Raw genomic sequence first — 19795 nt, 5'->3', positions numbered from 1 at the left:
CTCTGAGTATTGATAATTTAATTAAGAATTGGTTAGGTTTTTTAATTAATCATTTATTGTGTGGTGAAAGATATTTTTAAATTAACATTAGATATTAATTAGATAATAAGATACCATCAGACGGCATGCAATGTTAGGCATCAGATATTAGTGGATGTTTTAATGAAATATTTGCTTATTGATAGATATTTTAATTACTCATTCGTTATTAATTACTTGTTTTTAATTAAATGTTAACTTTTCAACACAATATTGCATATTTTATAATACATCTGCCAGTCTCTCGTTTAACAAACAGTTTTTTTACTCACCGTTCTCCCTTTCTTGGTCTGCTTTCGTCAAGCTCCCCACAATACCCAGACGGTTCCATTCTGAATAAATCTACCCCTACCACCACCTCGCACCCCTGCACAGCAGTCATTGTTTCTTCTTAGTTTTTATTGGCGCCCTTATGTGGACGTTGACAAGGAGGAGAGACTGAAAATTTTGATGAGGGAAGAGAATAGCTCGAAGGGACATTCTCTGAGAGTATATATACATATATATATATATATACACACACACACACACACACACATACATCAACATGCATACTGAAATATATTAAAGAGATTTGAATGACTATTTCCATCTGTTGCTTTTCCATGTCCTGAGAAAGGGGTTAGAGCCCCAAAATATAAAAATATATGGTAAAACTGCAACTTTTGACTCTTCTTTTAAAGTTTACTTGATACCTTCTTGCATTGTTCCGGCCTTTCCCAACAAGTCCCTTTAATTTAATATCACATAGTGCTTCACAAAATCTATTCCACAAAAAAAATATGCATGTCTCTTTTTCCTTTCATTCTCAATCAGTTTTCCTCTTTCTCACTCCTATGAGTTTCTCCTGATGAAGGACTGATGTCCAAAACATTAAAACACATTCCTTTCCTTCTTTTACGTGTTAAACTAATACTTGTTCCTGCTATGTTGTGTTTTTTTCTTTTTTCTTTTTGTCCATTACATTTCCAAGATATACACACACATGTCTGTGCATATATGTGTATATATACATGTATCATATTTGTATGTATGTGTGTGTGTATATGAGAGAGAGAACACATTCACACCAGTATGTAAGTGTGTGTGTGTGTGTGCGTGTGTGTGTGTGTGTATATATATATATGTGTGTGTGTGTGTGTGTGTTTGTCTTTGTATGTATGTATGTGTAAGGATGTATAGTATAGTCAGTCAGCCCTACTGATATTGCTAATTAGAATATCTACAATCACTCGTTACCAGTTAATTGGTTCATAAATATTTATCAAATGAAATCTCTGTTTTTGTTTATAATTAATTATAATGTCGTTTCTATTAATTAGCAAAGTTAACACAGTTTCATTATTTAGACCTTTATTTGGAAACTTCTTCATCTAGATATCAATTTCCACTAATATCTCCACCCCATTCCAGCTGTGACCACCATGGAGGGTCAGCTTCAGTCATAGTGTATCTAGGCTAGCATTATCCAATGTCTGCTTCCTTTTGTAACATGATAGGGTGTAAATCGACTGATATTTGGCTGCTCTTTTTAGCAAACCAACTAAACTTTATGGAGGCTTCCCTGTTATCTGTCTGTCTGTCAATCATTGTTGGCTTTGTGTTATATCCTAGTATTTTTCTTCTTTGCTGAATGCTTCCTTTATGGTGATACCATTGTGGGCCCTGATGACCAATTCTTGTCTAGAAGAATCAATGGCATTCATTGCATGGCAATATTTGGTGGAGAGCAAGGTTGATTTTGCCAAGCCTTTCTCTCCTCTTATTTGATTTCTTCCTTTTCTCTTCCGGTGGCTTTGAAGTCTTTCATTCCGATGGTGATGGAACACCACCATTTGGTACAGTCTCGATCTAGTGTTTCAAACGATTTAGGCTCAATTCCAGTGGCTTTCAGTGTTGCCTTGAGTACAATAAGCCAGAATAAATATTATTTCCACACATTCCGTCTGGTTCTTTATGAGTCTCTGCCAATAAGCTGAAGCATGGCCATGTGGTAACAAGTTTACTTCCAACCACATGGATCTGGGTTCAGTCCCACTGTGTGACACCTTGGGCTTGTGTTTTCTACTTTGGCCCCTGACTGACCAAAGCCTTGTGAGTGGATTTGGTAGACGGAAACTGGAAGAAGCCCATTTGTGTGTGTGTGTTTGTCCCCCATCACCACTTGCCAACTGATGTTGGTTTGCTGATGTCCCCCGTTACTTATTGGCTCAGCAAAAGAGGTTGTTAGAATAAGTACCTGGGGCGATTTGCTCAACTAAAACCTTTCAAGGCAGTGCCCCAGCATGGCCACAGTCCAAAGACAAACAAGTAAAAGCCAAAAAGACATTATTCTTTCACTGGGATTCAGTGATCAGAACCATGCGGTGGCACCACTTTCGATGTCTTCCCATTAACTACATCAATCAATCAATCCAGTTTGGTACTGATGTCTTTTATTGATCTTTACTTGTCAAATTGCTATGTTACACTTTGACATAATGAGACGATGCAACACATTACTTTATCTTGCCAAACGCAAACACACACACATACAGAATGCATTTAATGAGGATGATGGCTTTGGTGATACAATTTGCAGAGATAATTTAATTAACAGGAAAGTTTGTGGTGATAAAATATTTGATAATCCAATTTATGGGGTTTATTAAACAGTACAGTTTGAGCTGCTCGAATATTTAACAGCAGTTTTGGTTTCTGAACGTGTTTATTTATATGGAACAGTTTTGGCTGCTATTAATGACAGTCTATGGTGCTAATATTTTTTGATGGCATGATTTATAATGCTAATATTTTTAATGGTGTTGTTTGTGGTGCTAATATTTTTTGATAGCATGATTTATAAGGCTAATATTTTTAATCATGTTGTGCATGGTGTTAATATTTTTTATGGTACGATTTATAAGGCTAATATGTTTAATGGTGTTAGTGGTGCTAATGTTTTTGATGGCCTGATTTATAAAGCTAATATTTTTAATGGTGTTGTTTATGGTGCTAATATTTGTAATGGCACTTCTGGTGCTAAAGTACATGTTGCTAATATTTTAATGGCATGATTTATGATGCTAATACTTTTAATGGCTTAGCTTGTGACACAATTTTTGTATAAATGAATTAAAATCTATTCTGCATTTAACAATGGTTTTTTTTTTTCCTGTCTTTTCCAGAATTCTTCAAAGCTCTATTGAACAATTCCTACAACGACTTGCACACAATGTTTGTGAAAACCTACGGTCTCCTTTACCAGCAGAACGCAGTTATTTTCTCCAGGCTGTTTGCTACCCTACACCGTTACTACAGGGGTTATGATGTAGACCTAAAAGAAACCCTTATGTCATTTTTTGTCTCTTTACTGAAGAAGATGTATCAGTTGATCAATTCCCAACAGCAACTTAGCGAACGTTACTTGGAGTGCGTTGGATCCCAAATGAAAAGTCTTCAGCCTTTTTTGGATATACCTAAAAAATTATCGCAGTTAGTCAAGCGATCTTTCATAATTGCCCGGACCTTTGTACAAGGGCTCAGTATTGGTCGAGATGTCATTATAAATGTCTCTAAGGTAAGGGGTACATTTAGCACTTCCGTATTGAGTCTGCCTGTATACATTATATTGCCATTTCTTGCAGTGTGTATACATTGTAGGGTGTATACATCATTGCTGTTCCTTCTGCTCTAACATCCTATTTACTAACGAACACTTTCTACTCATTATTTTTCATAATTAACCCACCATCACATGACCCTACCACTGAGACATTCCTCTACAATAAATGCCATCTACCACCACCACCACCACCACCACCCTACTCTGCCACCTTCCACCCACTTAACACCCCAGCCTAACTCCAGGACATTAGACACCTCTTCAGCTTTGGAAATCATTTACAGCAACACTAAATTATTCATAGCGCATGTGTATGTGTGTGTATTTGTTTATGTATGTATGTATGTATGCATCTGAGTATGTGTTTCCATGGAAGTGTTTGTGTGTGTGTGTGTGTGTGTGTGTGTGTGCATAATGTGTATTTGTCTGTGTGGAGGGGTGTATACATATGTGTGTGTGTATGTGTTCTTATTTTCTACCAAAGCTAACTTGGGATTCCTTGTCTGCAAGCAGGAATGGTGTAATCTTTGTGGCAGCTGATTTTGCCGTTCCATAATTATTGTTTTCCACTGTTTTTCTATGGAAATCTGAAGTGGTGTTGACACATATATACATACATACAAATATATATAGATATATATATACACACACAAACACACACACACACACACTTACATTTCATATAAATACTATGTGCATGTACAGACATGCAATTGTACACAAACTCGTGTGTATATGTATGTGTATATATATAGATATATAAAAGAAGAAATTGCAGATTGGGAAGTTAATAATTGCTTATTATTAACATCGAATTGGGATGATGATTAATTTACTGTTAATAATAAACAATTATTAACTTCCAATCTCCATTTTCTTCTTTTATATGAATATAGACTGTATGTTTTTTTTATATGTTTACCTATTTTAAGGCAATTCCCCCCAAAATACCATGTATTGAACCCGTATTTCTTTGGATGAAACCATCCCTTCATTAGGTTAACACAACCTCTAATCGAATATATATGTATATTCAGCAGGTTTCCCTCGACTTCCATCTCTCAAATCCACTTCCTGGACTTTGCTTGACCTAGGGTTATAATAAAAGATATCACTTGCCCAATCAGCAACTCAGTGGAACTGATCCTGAAATTGCATTTGGACTGGTTTCTATGGCTGGGTGCCTTTTACATGTCACCAGCACCGGCCACAACTACAACTTCACTTGGCTTGACGGGTCTTCTCAAGCACAACAAAGCACCAAAGGTCTTCATCACTTGTCGTTGCCCCCCATGAGACCCCACATTCAAAGATCATGCTGCACCACCTTGTCCGATCTCTTCCTGAGTCTACCTCTTCCACAGGTTCCCACCACAGTTAGGGAAAAGCACTTCTTTATGCAGCAGCCCTCATCCATACACATCACCAGGCTGTGTGTGTGCGTGTGTATATATATGTGTATATATGTGTATGTGTATATATATATATATATATATATATATATATATATCATGAAGGCACATGATTCAGTGGTTAGAGCATCGAGCGTATGATCGTGCGGTTGTGAGTTCGATTCCCGGACTGGGCTGCGTATTGTGTTCTTGAGCAAGACACTTTATTTCACGTTGCTCCAGTTCACTCAGCTGTAGAAATGAGTTGTGACGTCACTGGTGCCAAACTGTATCGGCCCCTTCTGCCTTTCCCTTGGATAACATCAGTGGTGTGGAGAGGGGAGGCCGGTATGCATGGGCGACTGCTGGTCTTCCATAAACAACCTTGCCCAGACTTGTGCCTCGGAGGGTCACACATGAGGGCATGCTGTGATGTTTCTGGCTTCAAGGGTATTGAAAAAGGCCCAACCTTCTGAGTTCTTTTACAAGGTTTAAAAGAAACTGAAGGACCACTTCAGTAAGTGTGTAAATCTGAGAGGGGAAGATGTTGAATAAAATCATAATTAACTGATCCACCTGTATTTTCCTTTACCCAAAGCCAGGAACTTTTCAGCACTTGTGTGTGTGTGTGCACGTGGGTATGTGTATGTACGTGTGTGTGTGTGTGTGTGTGTGTGCTTGTTCATGACTGCAGTCCAGTGACTGGAAACAAAAGTTAAAAGTTGCATATTAAGTGTGTGTCACATGATGTAACGATGTATCACCTGTCAGTAACTGAATATTTTACTTCACTGCAGTGTCTGCCTGAGGATTGCCTCCAAGGAGAAAATCTTTGAGTAATGAGGCATAAAATATCTCCATCGAAAACACACACACACACACACACACACACACACACGCACACTTGCAACATTGAATGAAGTCTGAAGGTTAACGGCATCACTAACCATCATCCAATTATCTTCTGGCAACCATTCCTCTGAGGAAAGGGATTCAACGAACAAGCTAAAGATAGCACCAGCCGTGCACTCATCGTAGTAAATCTGTTTGTGTAAACCGCATCAGGAGCCATTCCTCTGCCAAAACTACTATCTTTCCCTTAATCTTTGCTCAATCTTTCTTACCTAATTCCAGAAACTTCTAAAGATTCTTGTTTTGGGTTAAAAAACAAAAAAAAAAAAAATTAAAGAACGTGAAAAAAAGAAAAGGAAAATCTCTTTAAACATTCCGAAAATCCTTACAAGGTTTTTGTTAAATCCCTTGGCTTGTAGGTAAGTGGGGGGCAAACACTCTCTAATCTCTCTCTCTCTCTGATAAAGAACTGATAACAATGCCAAACAGCAGCCAGTTTTGTTATCTCTGGGTTGTTTTCACAGAGAAAAAAAAAACAAGATCCAACAACGTAAAAGACCCAAGTTCTTCACTTTCAGGATTAGGTGGAATCGGTGAAGGTTTTGTTGCAGAGATATAACAACAACAACAACCTCAAAATGCAAATCGGATATTATTTTTCTTTGCTTGTTATCTAAATAAATACACCGAGGTGGGGGAGGGGGTAGAATGAGAAGTAGTTTTATATAGAAGATGGGGGTAGAAGAGGGTGTTGGCTGGGATAGAAGAGGAAAGACTTGCAGGCTGAGGGTTTAGGTTCATATGGAAAAAAAAAAACAGAGAGGAAGAATCATTATAACAACACAAACATATATATAGGCGTGTGCGCGCACACACACACACACACACACACACACACACACACACACACACACACACACAGACGTGCACGTGCGCACACACATACATGCATACATACAAGTAATGGATCTGAAGTAATCCCAATCAGGATAATCCAAAAGAACAGTTTTGGCATCCGTGTCAGTTTGATGAAAATACAGGATAAAAACAGATAAAAGACAAACGTCTGAATTACAAAAACAAAGTTGAATGTGTGTGTGTGTTTGTGTGTGTGTATAGATATATGAATGCGTGTGTGTGTGTGTGTGTGTGTATATATATATATATATTCATTTAGTTGTTTCAGGCATTTGGCTGCGGCCATGCTGGAGCACCGCCTTTAGTCGAATAAATTGACCCCAGGACTTATACTTTGTAAGGCTAGTACTTACTCTATCAGTCTCTTTTGCCGAACCGTTAAGTTACGGGGGACGGAAACACACTGACATCAGTTGTCAAGCGACCGTAATGGGGACAAACACAGACACAAACATATACATATCTTTCTTTCTCTCTCTCTCTCTCTCAAAGATGTATGTAGATATGAGCATATGCATGTATGAGTATGTGTGTGTGTGTGTGTGTGTGTGTGTGTGCACACATCATCCTTGTTGTTCAACATCTGTTTTCCATGCTGGCATGGGTTGGACACGTCATGGGGCTCTGATGAGTGAGAGGACAACACTGGGCTCCAATTTCTTAAATTTTGTCCAGATTTCTACAGCTGGATGCTCCACTTGACACCAACCATTTTAGGGGTGGGATTGGTGGCAGGGACTTTTTTCTTCTTTGTCTCCCTGACACTAGTTAAGTCACCTTGCAACTTACAAGATTAAGGGCCAAACATGTTATCATAAAACACATAGGAGAAGAACATTTATAATTATGAACAAATCACAATTACAACTAAGAGGGTTTCGAAACCCTTACATGCTAAAAATAGCAGCCAAAACCACTCTAAAGCTATTTTATCGTATTATTTCTGTTCACAATAAAAACTGTCTGCAGGCAACATGACAAATAGAATCCACAACTTAAAAATATTTATATGTATGTAGTTTAAGCTTTGAGGTTGTGTATATCAGTGTATATGTGCGCAGTCAGAATATATGGACAAATGTGAGTATATATATATAAGTAATCTAGGATTGTAAGGAAATTGTTTTGAAGTGGAATTCCTTGGAATTATTCATCCTGGAAGATTTATTCTAAGATTACAGAAGGTATTCCAATAACATTAGAAAATAAAGTAATTAATTTAAGAAGTCTAAAAATACTTGTGTGTGTGTATATATATTATACATATACACACACACATATACACTAGAGTGTTCCCCCATCATCATCATGTGATGGGGAACTTTGGACGTATACTTTTGACACTAAGTTATCAGGAAATATAGCATGCATTCAATAATTATTATTCAACTTTTATGAAATTTCTTGGTGCTTCTGTAAAATTATGAATATTGATTTTCGAAAGAAAAATATTTATTACCTTTGCAAAAAGCAAATAAAACCTATTCATCATTTATAAGTTTGCAATAAATATTTGTTGTTTATTTATTTTTTCTAAATTTTATCAACGTAATCACAATCTACTCCATCGAAAATCTATCTTTGCACAATTTCTTTTACTCTCTCTGCCTATCTATCTCTCTCTCTATCTATCAGTCTCTCTCTCTCTCTCTATATATATATATATACACACACATGCACAAACACAAACACATATGATGTAAAGCGTGACTGTGGAAATTAACCAACCAACCAACCGACCAACATATGGCCTATTATTAAACACACACACACACACACATCATGCTAGCATAGAAAACAAGTGTTAAATGCTGATACACAAACACATATATGGAGATACATTTTGTCATCATCATCATCATCACCACTACCACCACCACCCACCACCATCATCACTACCATCACCACCACCACCACCACCATCACCACCACCACCACCACCACCACCATCACCACCACCACCACCACCACCACCACCATCACCACCACCACCACCACCACCATCACCATCATCATCATTGTCATCATCATCACCACCACCATTATCTGTTTTGGCATTGTTTCTAGAGCTGGATGCCCTTCCTAATGTGCGTGCATAAATATTTCCTTCCATTCTTAACAATCCTCTCGAGCCTCACCCCCCCATCCCCGCAAGCCGTTTTGGGACACATTTTATGATGCCACATGTTCAGGGCTTGTGTGTTATTCTCTTAGTGAATTCTCTTTGGTCTTTTCTATCATCTGAAATTGTTGACCTTTCAAGATGGGTTTTTCAGTTTGGGGACCAAAATGAAGTCTGCAGTGATTAGTATGATATGGTATATAATTTTTTTTTTGTGCAGGGGTTCCTTGGGACATGTAATTTATTTTAAGGGCTACCCGAGGTTAAAAAGGTCGAGAAACACTGAGTTAGTGTTGACCTGAGAAACATTAGGTTGCAGGTTTTATTCTAAGACTAGGTGGACATTGTGTTCTTGATTTAAAACATTTTATTTTATGTTACTCCAGTACACTCTGATTAAAGTGAGTACCAGGGGCATCCGGTGGTTAACCTTGCCACAGACAAGCATCCCATTCAGGGTGGGAAGTGAGAGATATGGTTGTATTCTTGGCATTGAAATTGTGGATAATCTCCAGATTCTTGAGTCTTTAGACTTGAGGCAGATTGTGAGGCCTTTTTCTTTCTTCTTTACTGCTTCGTTTAAATACACCAGGACATCCAAGGAAATTCTTTAAATATCTCAGGACATCCAAATAGTTTTGGTGATTCTTGCAACAGACTCTTGATGTTCTTATAAAAATGGCAATCATGCAAATCTGTGGCAATGGCTGCCTCTTAGTTTTCACATCATGGCTGTTCACTAAACTTTTGTCTCCAGGAAGTTTGCCTGAGTCTTTGACTGATGTGAATGATCAAACAGCTGCTAACAGACCATGACATAGATGTGACACAAATTTCGTGGCAACATGATGTATCTTCATTCTTTTCTAATCCTGTGGCACCAACTTTTACCAATACTTAATTCCTCAGAAACTTTCACAATGTGGTCGTCATCTGCTGCCATGGAAGGCCATCCAAATATAGCATCATCTTCGGTCAATATTCTTCTCAATTTGAAATACTGGAATCGCTCATGGCATTCTGTAAGACTCCAACAGTCCATTCCAGTGGCCTCTGGTAATATTGGAAAATCTTTGCAGAAATGTTTTGCTACTTTAACCGTTTAGCTTCAGACTGCTCTGTCAAATGTAATACTTACTTATTTAAATTGCTATGAATTAATCCTGAGATTTCAAAGATGTGATTGTTTATTTTTAGGATGACATTGTAGGGTTGGTATGAGAGGCTGGATCTGACCAGTCTGACATAAAACAGAATACTAGGGCCAGTTTAAATGCTAAAGGGTTAGTGCAAAAATGGTTTGGTTGTGGTAGCTGTGGTGATTGGTGATGGGGTTTTCATGTGCCATTCTTCTGAAATGTTTTGTCTTTTAATTGCAGATTGAACCAACCAAGCGCTGTGCTCGCAGACTGGCACAGATGATGTATTGCCAGCGCTGTAACCAAGTTCCTCACAAGAAACCCTGCAAGGACTATTGTATTAAAACCATTGAAGCATGTCAGCCTTATCACAAACAGTTCAACGATGTGTGGAATGCTTATATACGTAAGGCTTTCAGAATTTCGTTCCCCACCATTTTCCAACTTCTATGTGGTTGCCCAGCATGCTAGCAATAGCAGCTAAATCTGCCTTGAATCACAGCCAGTATTTAAGGAAGGAATGACATATTAGATAATGTAGTCCTAGTTACACTTTGACTGAATAAAAGATGTGGTCATGGTTGGGTTGCTTTTGATCATATTCCACTTTGGCTGAGTAAAAGAGGTGGTCATGGTTGGGTTGCTTTTGATCATATTCCAAGGTGCCACGCAGTGGGACTGAACCCGATACATATATCTTCACCATAACCATCATCATTTAATGTCTGCCTTACATGGTGGCATGGGTTGAATGGCTTCACAGGAGTTGGCACCAGGTAGAAGACTCCAGCCTACTGTGTCTGTTTTGGCAGGGTTTCTATGGCTGGATGCCCTTCCTGACACCAACCATTCCACAGAGTGAACTAAGTGTGCTTTTTACATGGCACCAGTGTAATGTGTATGTATGTGAGTGATCCTTCAAGTTTATGGAACATGTATAGAGGAAAACTCACAAGTGACAATAGAGTGAAAGTACAACTTTGAACAAACATACTCTATTACATGTATTGAGTACTCCTTTATCAGTGCATCCAAATGTAACATCTTATGTTATATCAGAATACTAGGAAGTATATAAATTTATAAACTTATCCAACCAAACCAGGGAATAATAAAGGGAATGTTGTAATTATGTGTTATTTTTTTTTTCACTTAATAATAGGCAAATAATTAAATTTTATGTTAGTTTAGTTTCCATAGCAACAGATTGTTTTGATTTTGAATTATTAATAACACTTAATCTGATGCTACTCCGTTAATCAAATCTCATTAACATGTTTCATATAATTATTTGAAGTTTCCACATATTAATTCTCATCGTGACAATAACTATAATATTAATTTCTAACATAGCCACAGGGGTACATGGATCCCAGTTCATGACTGGTACTTTATTATATCACCCCCAGGAAGAGGAAAGACAAAACTTGAACCTGGCAGGAATTGAACTGAGAACATGAAAATACATAAGTATGCTTTACACGGCACTTATACCATTGGACTGCCATTCCATCACACCTTTATACCACCAGGCGACCAATCCTGAAATTCCACTGCACTTTAATAATAATAATAATAATTAATATTAATTTTTAACTTAGTCCTGCAGCTAGGAATGGTAGAATTGTTTATACCAGTTGCAATGCTTGACTGATGCCAATTTTTCCTGATTCCAAAGATAAAAATGTGACGTTGGATTTGTCTGAATTTGAACTCAGAACCTGACAGTATTTGGCTAAATATTGCAAGGCCTTTGGTCCTGCCCTCCACCAATTCTACCACCCCACTTGCATTTGTTACTCTGCTTCCCGCACCAGTCCTTGGTTCTCCATCATTTTACAATTGTTTAGAAAAGTATTTTGTTATCAAGAAGCAATCAGATTTGAAACCACATCACAGATGTTTCCTCACATCCAATTATATCGATATTCTTATTCTTTAATGCCTTCATAAGTTTAAGTTTCAATCGTTGGACTGTGGCCATGCTGGAGCACCGCATGAAAGATTATTATGTTGACCCTCCCAACATTTATTTTAGGTTGAAAGGCAAAATTGATAAATAATTTATGTAAAGGGTAAAAGGAGAGAGACCCCTTTCGGTCATGAAAGTCTCCCATGTGTACCAGCTTACCCTGTCCACACCACCAATGTTATCCAAGTGAAAGGCAAAGGGACCGATACAGCTTGGCACCAGTGATGTCACAACTTATTCCTACAGCTGAGTGAACAGAAGCAACATGAAATAAAGTGTCTTGCTCATATAATTAATATATTACTATTAAAATCCCTGTAGGCGGAGCCATGTCCATAGCCTCAGTAGACTTTTGGTAGATGGAGCCACACCCATAGTCTCTTTGGGACTTTCCTGTAATTCCGTCGCTCATTTGCTTAAGTGAATTAGGTTGTCAGCACAGACATTCAGTCTTGAAGTGCTCTGTTATTGTCAGGAGACCTATAATAATAAAGGGAGTGGCTGAAGACTGGACTCTAAATGGACACTCACCTCTACTCTAAATTTCTCATTGAACCTGTTACTTATCCTCTCACCTCTGCTGACAGCACTTCTCTACATCCCTGCACACATCTCACTGCCATTCTTCAGCACACGGCTTTCTTAGGAACCATCAGACTACTGAGAGCAGACCCCCTGTCAAAGCTCTTCCCTTTGTCAATGTATTAGGGACTTCTTTGCTAAGAACTTTTGTCATTGTTTTACTAGAAAGCAGGCACCGGTGGTTCTTCACCCTGACACCAACTTCGACTGCATCTCATTCAAACTAGTTCCCAGTCAGTTGTTCCTCTTGAAGTCTTTCTGTTGTAACGAATCCTTTCATTAAACCTTCTTCTGTTGTGCAGATGCCCTGCAGAAGATAATACAGCAACTGAACGGACCTTTCAACATTGAATCTGTTATTGACCCCATCAATATTAAAATATCAGATGCCATCATGTCTTTCCAGAATAAAGCAGCTACAGTCACAGAACAAGTAAGTATGAGTCTGTTAATTCCGTTAGACACTGGAATGGTCTCTGGGGGTACTGAGCATATACCTTAATTACTGGAATGTTTTTTCTGGAGTATTATGGTTCATCTCTGATGAGATGAATGGCATGGTTTCCTGAGTATTGGAATTGTACTCTAAATGGTACACTGTACTCTAATTGCTATATTTTCCTATTCTTTAGGAACATGCATCACAACCATATGTGCACGACATGGTGGTCGCAAGATAAACAATGCAGGTGGGGCCCAGTTAGACTTTCCTTCAGGTTGAGTAGTCCATCCCATTCAAAAGGTCCCTGAATAAGGGTTGTTTAAGGATGTTGAACAAAGCACCTATGTTTCCAGAGGTGAATTATCCAAACCCCAAAGAATTCCTCTCAACACATGGATATGATGCTCCCCCACTACTTCTGTTCACGATCAGAGATGCACATATCGTCAGCCACCAAGGGACATGCTTAACTGGTTATGGTCAAACAACTGACAAACAAATCTGTGATATTGAGCAGAATATTTGCTGTAGCCCATCTTTTTATACCAACACAAAACAATGTACATGATAACACTTCCAATCAATTAAGATCAGAAGCCATGAGAGCCACTGCCTGGTACTGCATCCAGGCATTTATTATTATTATTATTGTTATTATTATGATTATTGTAACATGTGACTTAATTGTGTATATTCTTCCTAGGCTTCTGCCAAATGTGGCCACCCATCCTCACGAGTTCCAAGACATGCAGACAATGTGGTATATGAAAAGTTTGTCTATGAATGGCCTTCAAAGAAGAACCTTAAACGGCCAATCACAGCTGCTGGGACGAGTCTCGATCGCCTGGTACGAGACATTAATGACAAAGTCAAAATAGCCAATGATTTCTGGATAAATGTACCTTATTTTGTATGCAAAGAACCTAAACTGTCTTCAAGAGGTGCCCCAGACAGTAAATACGAGGTGACGTTAGGTAACCTGTCCTCGGTCACAGCTGTGACACCTAATGATGAGAACTGTTGGTCTACAAATGGAAAAGACAGGTAACTTTATTTATTATACATCTATCTATCTCCCCATTCATCTATCTATCTATCATACATATATATCTCTCTCTATATCTCTCTCTCTCTCTCTCTCTCTCTCTCTATATATATATATATATATATATATATATATATATATATAGTTCATAAACTATATATTTATATATATTTTACTCAGTAAAGCTCAATTTAATTCTAATTTTTTTATAAATTGATTTTAATTGAGTTTTTACCTGTAATTTTGGATTTTGTCCCAAATATTATTATATGTCTATATATATATCTCTGTGATGAATTGAGAAGTGGTGAAGAGTGACAATTCTGTAAATAACAATATTTTATAAGTTATAGCTTATAAGCGATTGCCTTATATTGACTAAAGAAAGTAGGCTAAAATTGGGGCGTATACCCCACTAGTAGATTATTTTTTGTGGTCAATACATGGTGACCACTTATAAGCTTTAAGCTGATAATTATTATTATTATTATTTATGCACAGGACTGGTTGTGTGGTAAGTAGCTTGCTTACCAGCCACATGGTTCCAGGTTCAGTCCCAGTGTGGCACCTTTGGCTAGTGTCTTCTACTATAGCCTCGGACTGACCAAAGCCTTGTGAGTGGATTTGGTAGACAGAAACTGAAAGAAGTCTGGGACCGCCTTTGTCTATCTGTCCAAATGTTTTTATTGTCCTCTATTGCGTTTTTGTTCCATTTATATATGTGTATATATATATATATGTGTGTGTGTGTGTGTGTGCATCTGTGTTTGTCCCCCCAATGTGGCTTGACAACCAATGTTGGTGCGCTTACATCCATGTAACTTAGCGGTTCGGCACAAGAAACCGATAGAATAAGTACTAAGCTTACAAAGAATAAGTCCTGGCCTTGATTTGCTTGACTAAAGGCAGTGCTCCAGCATGGCCACAGTCAAATGACTAAATCAAGTAAAAGAATAAAAGAATGTAGTGTCTTTTATATTTAAACAGAGTGGTCATGTTAGGACCAACTTTGATTCGTAAGTTTACTTGATCAGAGCCGAACTGATATCAGACGACAACAACAATAAGTCTCGGATGTCTTTTGTAATGTTTTGCTTTAAAAACTGCATGAACATCACAACATCATTTGTATTTTATTGAACTGTTTATGTTTACATGGCTAGTAATTGTTTTTGTGTCTTGTTGCCGTTAGCGATTGGTCTGTGATGCTGAAGGACGAAACAAATGTGTCGGAAGAGTCGGATCCGGAATTAAAGCAGATCAAAACCGTGATTGCATATCAGATATCACAGCTGAGGAGTATAACTATGAAACTGGAAGACGCATACAACGGAGAAGACGTGGAGTCTTTGATAGAGGGTGAGTGGAAGAGGAGGAGGAGGAGGAGGAGTGCTGAGTGGTTGATGAATGGTGAAGGTAAGGGGGGGAGTGTGGAGTGAAAGTAGGGGAAGGGAGATGCTGAGTGGAGGTGGGGGGTAGGAAGGTGTTGAGTGAAGGTGGGTGAGGGGAGGAAGTGTTGAGTGAAGGGGAGTGAGATGCTGAATGAAGTGAGAAGAGGAGGCTTTGAGTGAAGGTGGGGAGATGTGTTGAGTAAAGGTAGGAAGAGGAGATGTTGAGTGAAGGTAGGGGAAGGAAGTTTTGAGTGAGAGCTGTGCCAGAGTTAAGGGCCACTGATTTTAGGACTCACTGCTTTCGCTAAAATAAATCTGTCCATCAATCTAGTGTTTTGTGAGTGACCACTGGTCATTTGCTTGCCAACCACCTCGAATTTCTTGGCCAGACACTAGATTAAACTGTACATTCAGTTGTCAAACATTCAGAGCTATTGCGAGTTGGTGCTGGGGTATTTGTGGGTGGGCAACTTTGATTTTATGTTGTCTCAGTGAATTCAGCTCTGGGAGATGTTATCATATAGTGGACTAGCTTACTTATCCAGGAGGAGATTTGATAGATTTCTGTTGAATGGAATTTCATCTGATTTACTTATACTGATTTTTCCCTTTCATTCTTCTTTTTTTACTCCAGCTGCATCACCCCCTTCACACTAACCCCATCTCCCACTCTATCATTCATAATCATCGTTTAGCATTTGTTGTCCATGCTGGCATGGGTTGGATGGTGTGACCAGAGCTGGTAAGATGCGGAGGTTGCACCAGGTTCCAGACTACTTTGGCATGGTTTCGACAGCTGGGCGCTTTTGCACGGCACCACACGGGCTCTTTTTACATGGCACCACATGGTCGTTTTTTGTGACATCACAAGGGCCCTTTTTACATGGTACCACATGGTTGTTTTTTGTGGCACCACAAGGGCGCTTTTGCATGGCACCATTACAAGTTCTTTTTATGTGGCACCACAAGGGCTCTTTTACGTGTTCCTAAATCATTACACCTCCACTCCTACTTCACTCCATCTCCTCCCACAGTCACTCGACCTAACCATCTTTCTTTTTCTCCCTCCTTCCAGACATCTACGGCAGTGGGGACAGCAGTGGTTATGATGACCTCAGTGGATCGGGCAGTGGAGATCATGAGGACGATTCCATCACATATAAAGAAAACAATGAACACCAATCAAACACTGACGGCTACTACTTTGCATCCACTACTCCGCGTACCAAATCTTTCAGACCTGCGCCTGACGATCGGTCATCGGCCAGAGCCCCGCACTGGTCAGTGGCCGTACTCAGCCTAGTATTCACCTCTCAACTATTATACACTCATTTGTTTTTTTAAGAACTCCCATGAATATAAATATATATACACACACACATATAAACATAGATATACTTTTATACATGTGTGTATATATGTATACATACATATATATATGTACATACATACATTCATTTATACATATATGTATATGTGTGTGTGTATATATATACACACACACATACGCACACACACACTCTTTCATATGCAAGTACATACGTGTGTACACACATCACAAATGTACTCACACACACACATGCGCGCACACACAGTGAATGAGTGTGGTGCAGTGTTATGGAGTTGCTAAAACTGGGGAGGGGGAGTAGGGGGAGGGTGGTATGTTGTTGATTAGGTTGGGTTGTGTGGGGTGGGGGGAGTAAGGAATTATGAGGTAGGACCGAGGGGCAGGGTGTGGTGGCCAGGGTTTTATGGATCGTTGCAGTTGTACCTCTTGCTTCTACCAGACCCCCCCCATTCCTCCCTCCCAATTTTGCCATGGTGAGCATGAGGTCAGAGGTGAGGCGGGGAGGGGGTAGCATGTGACTAGTGAACCAAGGGTGGTGGGACATTGGGGCCCTGCCCCTAGAGGGGGGGGAAGTGAGTGGGGGTGGGGAAGAGATGAAAAGAAAAAAACTTATTTTCTTAAAATTGCCAAAAAATTTTTTAAATCACAGATCAACAACACCCACCAATAATAATTATAATAACAATAATATAATAAATAATGACAGTGAAATTTATTAAGATATTAATTAATCAAAAACAATGAAAATGAAGAAAAAGTAAAAAAAACTTACCCAAATTAACCACTGTGACCCTTTGACCTTTGACCTTATTTTATTTCTTTATTGTTTTTGTTTATATTTTCTTTTGTTGTTTATTATTTCAAAGAAGACAAAAATGGTAAATTGTCCGAATTCTTGTAGATTGGCATTGTCTCCTTTTTTATGTTCTGAATTCAAATCCCAGCAAATGGCTTTGCTTTGCCTTTCATTCTTCCAAGGAGATCAAATGAAGCGGCGTACCAGTAATATACTGGGGTCAAAAAAAAAATCATTTCAATCGATTCTACCCTTCTCCCTTACATGTGGCTATTATGTTGAAACGAGGAACCCATGTCGTTAATTAATATCAGTAATCCTCTTTAACACCTGAAAATGTTTCGATAAATATTTTTTAATTGTTTTGTTTTTTTCTTAAAGGTGTCTTGTAACAAAATGAGAAAAAGGTAAAAAAGAAAACAAATTATTATTTTTTAAATTTCTTTATTTTTATGTTTATTTGTTTGTTTTTTTAACCATGTGACCCAACCCTGGCGTTGAACTCTGAATCTTTTGTTATGTGACTTCTAGACTGTTCTCTCCCTTCGTAGGCCCAAAATCTCTCCACTTCCACCGTGTTTTACACACATTTCAAGCAATAATGATAATAATAATAATAAGATAATGATGATGATGATGATAGTAATAATTATAATAATTATAATAATTACAACCAGGTTAAGAAAACCACTCTGGTATAATTCCAGGGAAAGTTAGACATTTCTACAAATTAGCAAGTGTTTTTCTTTTTTCGTAATTGTATGTGTACACCCACGTGTGTGTGTGTGTGTGTGTGTGGATGCCCATATATATATATATATATATATATGGGCATACGTGTGTGTATGCCCATATATATGTATACACAAATATATATGAGTGTGTGTATATGTATATATACGTGTGATTGTGTGTACACACGTGCAAATCTGCATTTGCATATGCAGAGAAGTATATATTTACATGTATGTATACTGTGTGTTTTGACACGCACGCATACACATACACAAACATATACACACACATCCATCGTATACATGCTTGCACACAAATGCACATACATAGACAGACACATATATATATATATGCACACACACACCTGCCTAAACAACTCTATGCGCATATATGTATGTGTGTGTGTGTATAGTTAAATATACAGCATCATTACTGTGTAGATATTAACCTTCTTCAAGAGTCACATTGAAGATGTGAGTGAAGGCCCGATTGGTTGGCAGAGAGCAGTGCTGCAACCTGATTGGTAGAGAGCTGTGCTGCAATTTGATTGGTCGATAGAAAGCAGTGCTGTACTCTAATTTTTAGAGAACAGTTACTGCAAACATATAGAGCAGGAAAAGGAGATGCATCTCCTGTATCTTAGCACACATCGAACAACAACGTTAACAACAACTATGATAATAATTCTGCTAAGAATGGCTGTTATTTTTCCTGCATTTGTATTTACCTTGATGTCACCATATACAATGATGATCATGATGTACATATGTACACTATAATCCTGGGCTGCTTAATATAAATATATATATGTATATATATATATATATGTTCTAACACATCAGTGGTGATCTGGTGTCCACCTACACTGAGAAAAAAATAATGACGGTTCTTTTATCAAGTTGATGTCCAAACTTGTGGAGGTCGCCACCTTTCAGACTGATGTGGTCTCCAGCTGTCAGCTGGTCTTCCCCACCCACTGCTATGTATAATCCCACAGCTGTCCACAACATTGAAAGTGTTCCTGAAAATGTGCCATTTCCATATGAAGAACTTGTTTGTTTGTGGAGTTGTTGTTCTTGCTGGAACTCAAGATGACAGCAGAAATCACCTGTGGAGTTTTTGAGTCGGAAACAAAAAGAAAAAAAAAAGTTCAACAGTGAATTTTGTCAATCGAGTAAATTTTAAATATTTGTAAATTAATACATGTATATATATATATATATATATGTATATGTATATATAACATATACATGTTAATACATGTGTATATATTATAAAGATGGAACAAGAAAAAAATGTTTTTTATATCTTACATACTTTCAATCTCTCAGATAACAGTTATTATAATACCAAATCAGGTTTGAACCAACTTTCACAGCTTCAGCTCTTCATTGGGCCTGAGTCTGTGAACACTTCACC

General features: G+C 38.1%; 1 protein-coding gene across 1 annotated transcript in view; it reads left to right on the top strand.

Annotated features, from left to right (window-relative positions):
• LOC106880263 (glypican-6) overlaps window positions 1–18249 on the top strand; it is a 79216-nt gene extending 60967 nt beyond the window's left edge. Inside the window, exons 3-8 of the mRNA XM_014930130.3 lie at window positions 3207–3598; window positions 10306–10471; window positions 12922–13052; window positions 13765–14105; window positions 15299–15465; window positions 16573–18249. Coding sequence (XP_014785616.2) covers window positions 3207–3598; window positions 10306–10471; window positions 12922–13052; window positions 13765–14105; window positions 15299–15465; window positions 16573–16841 — 1466 coding nt within the window. The 3' untranslated portion in view covers window positions 16842–18249. The remainder of the gene's footprint in view (window positions 1–3206; window positions 3599–10305; window positions 10472–12921; window positions 13053–13764; window positions 14106–15298; window positions 15466–16572) is intronic.
• Window positions 18250–19795: the final 1546 nt, after the last annotated feature.

Source organism: Octopus bimaculoides, chromosome 19 (assembly GCF_046866305.1).
Source record: "Octopus bimaculoides isolate indiv1 chromosome 19, ASM4686630v1, whole genome shotgun sequence".
Lineage (NCBI taxonomy): Eukaryota > Metazoa > Mollusca > Cephalopoda > Octopoda > Octopodidae > Octopus > Octopus bimaculoides.
Note: the sequence above shows the minus strand (reverse complement) of the source record. Positions and strands in the feature narration are given on the sequence as shown.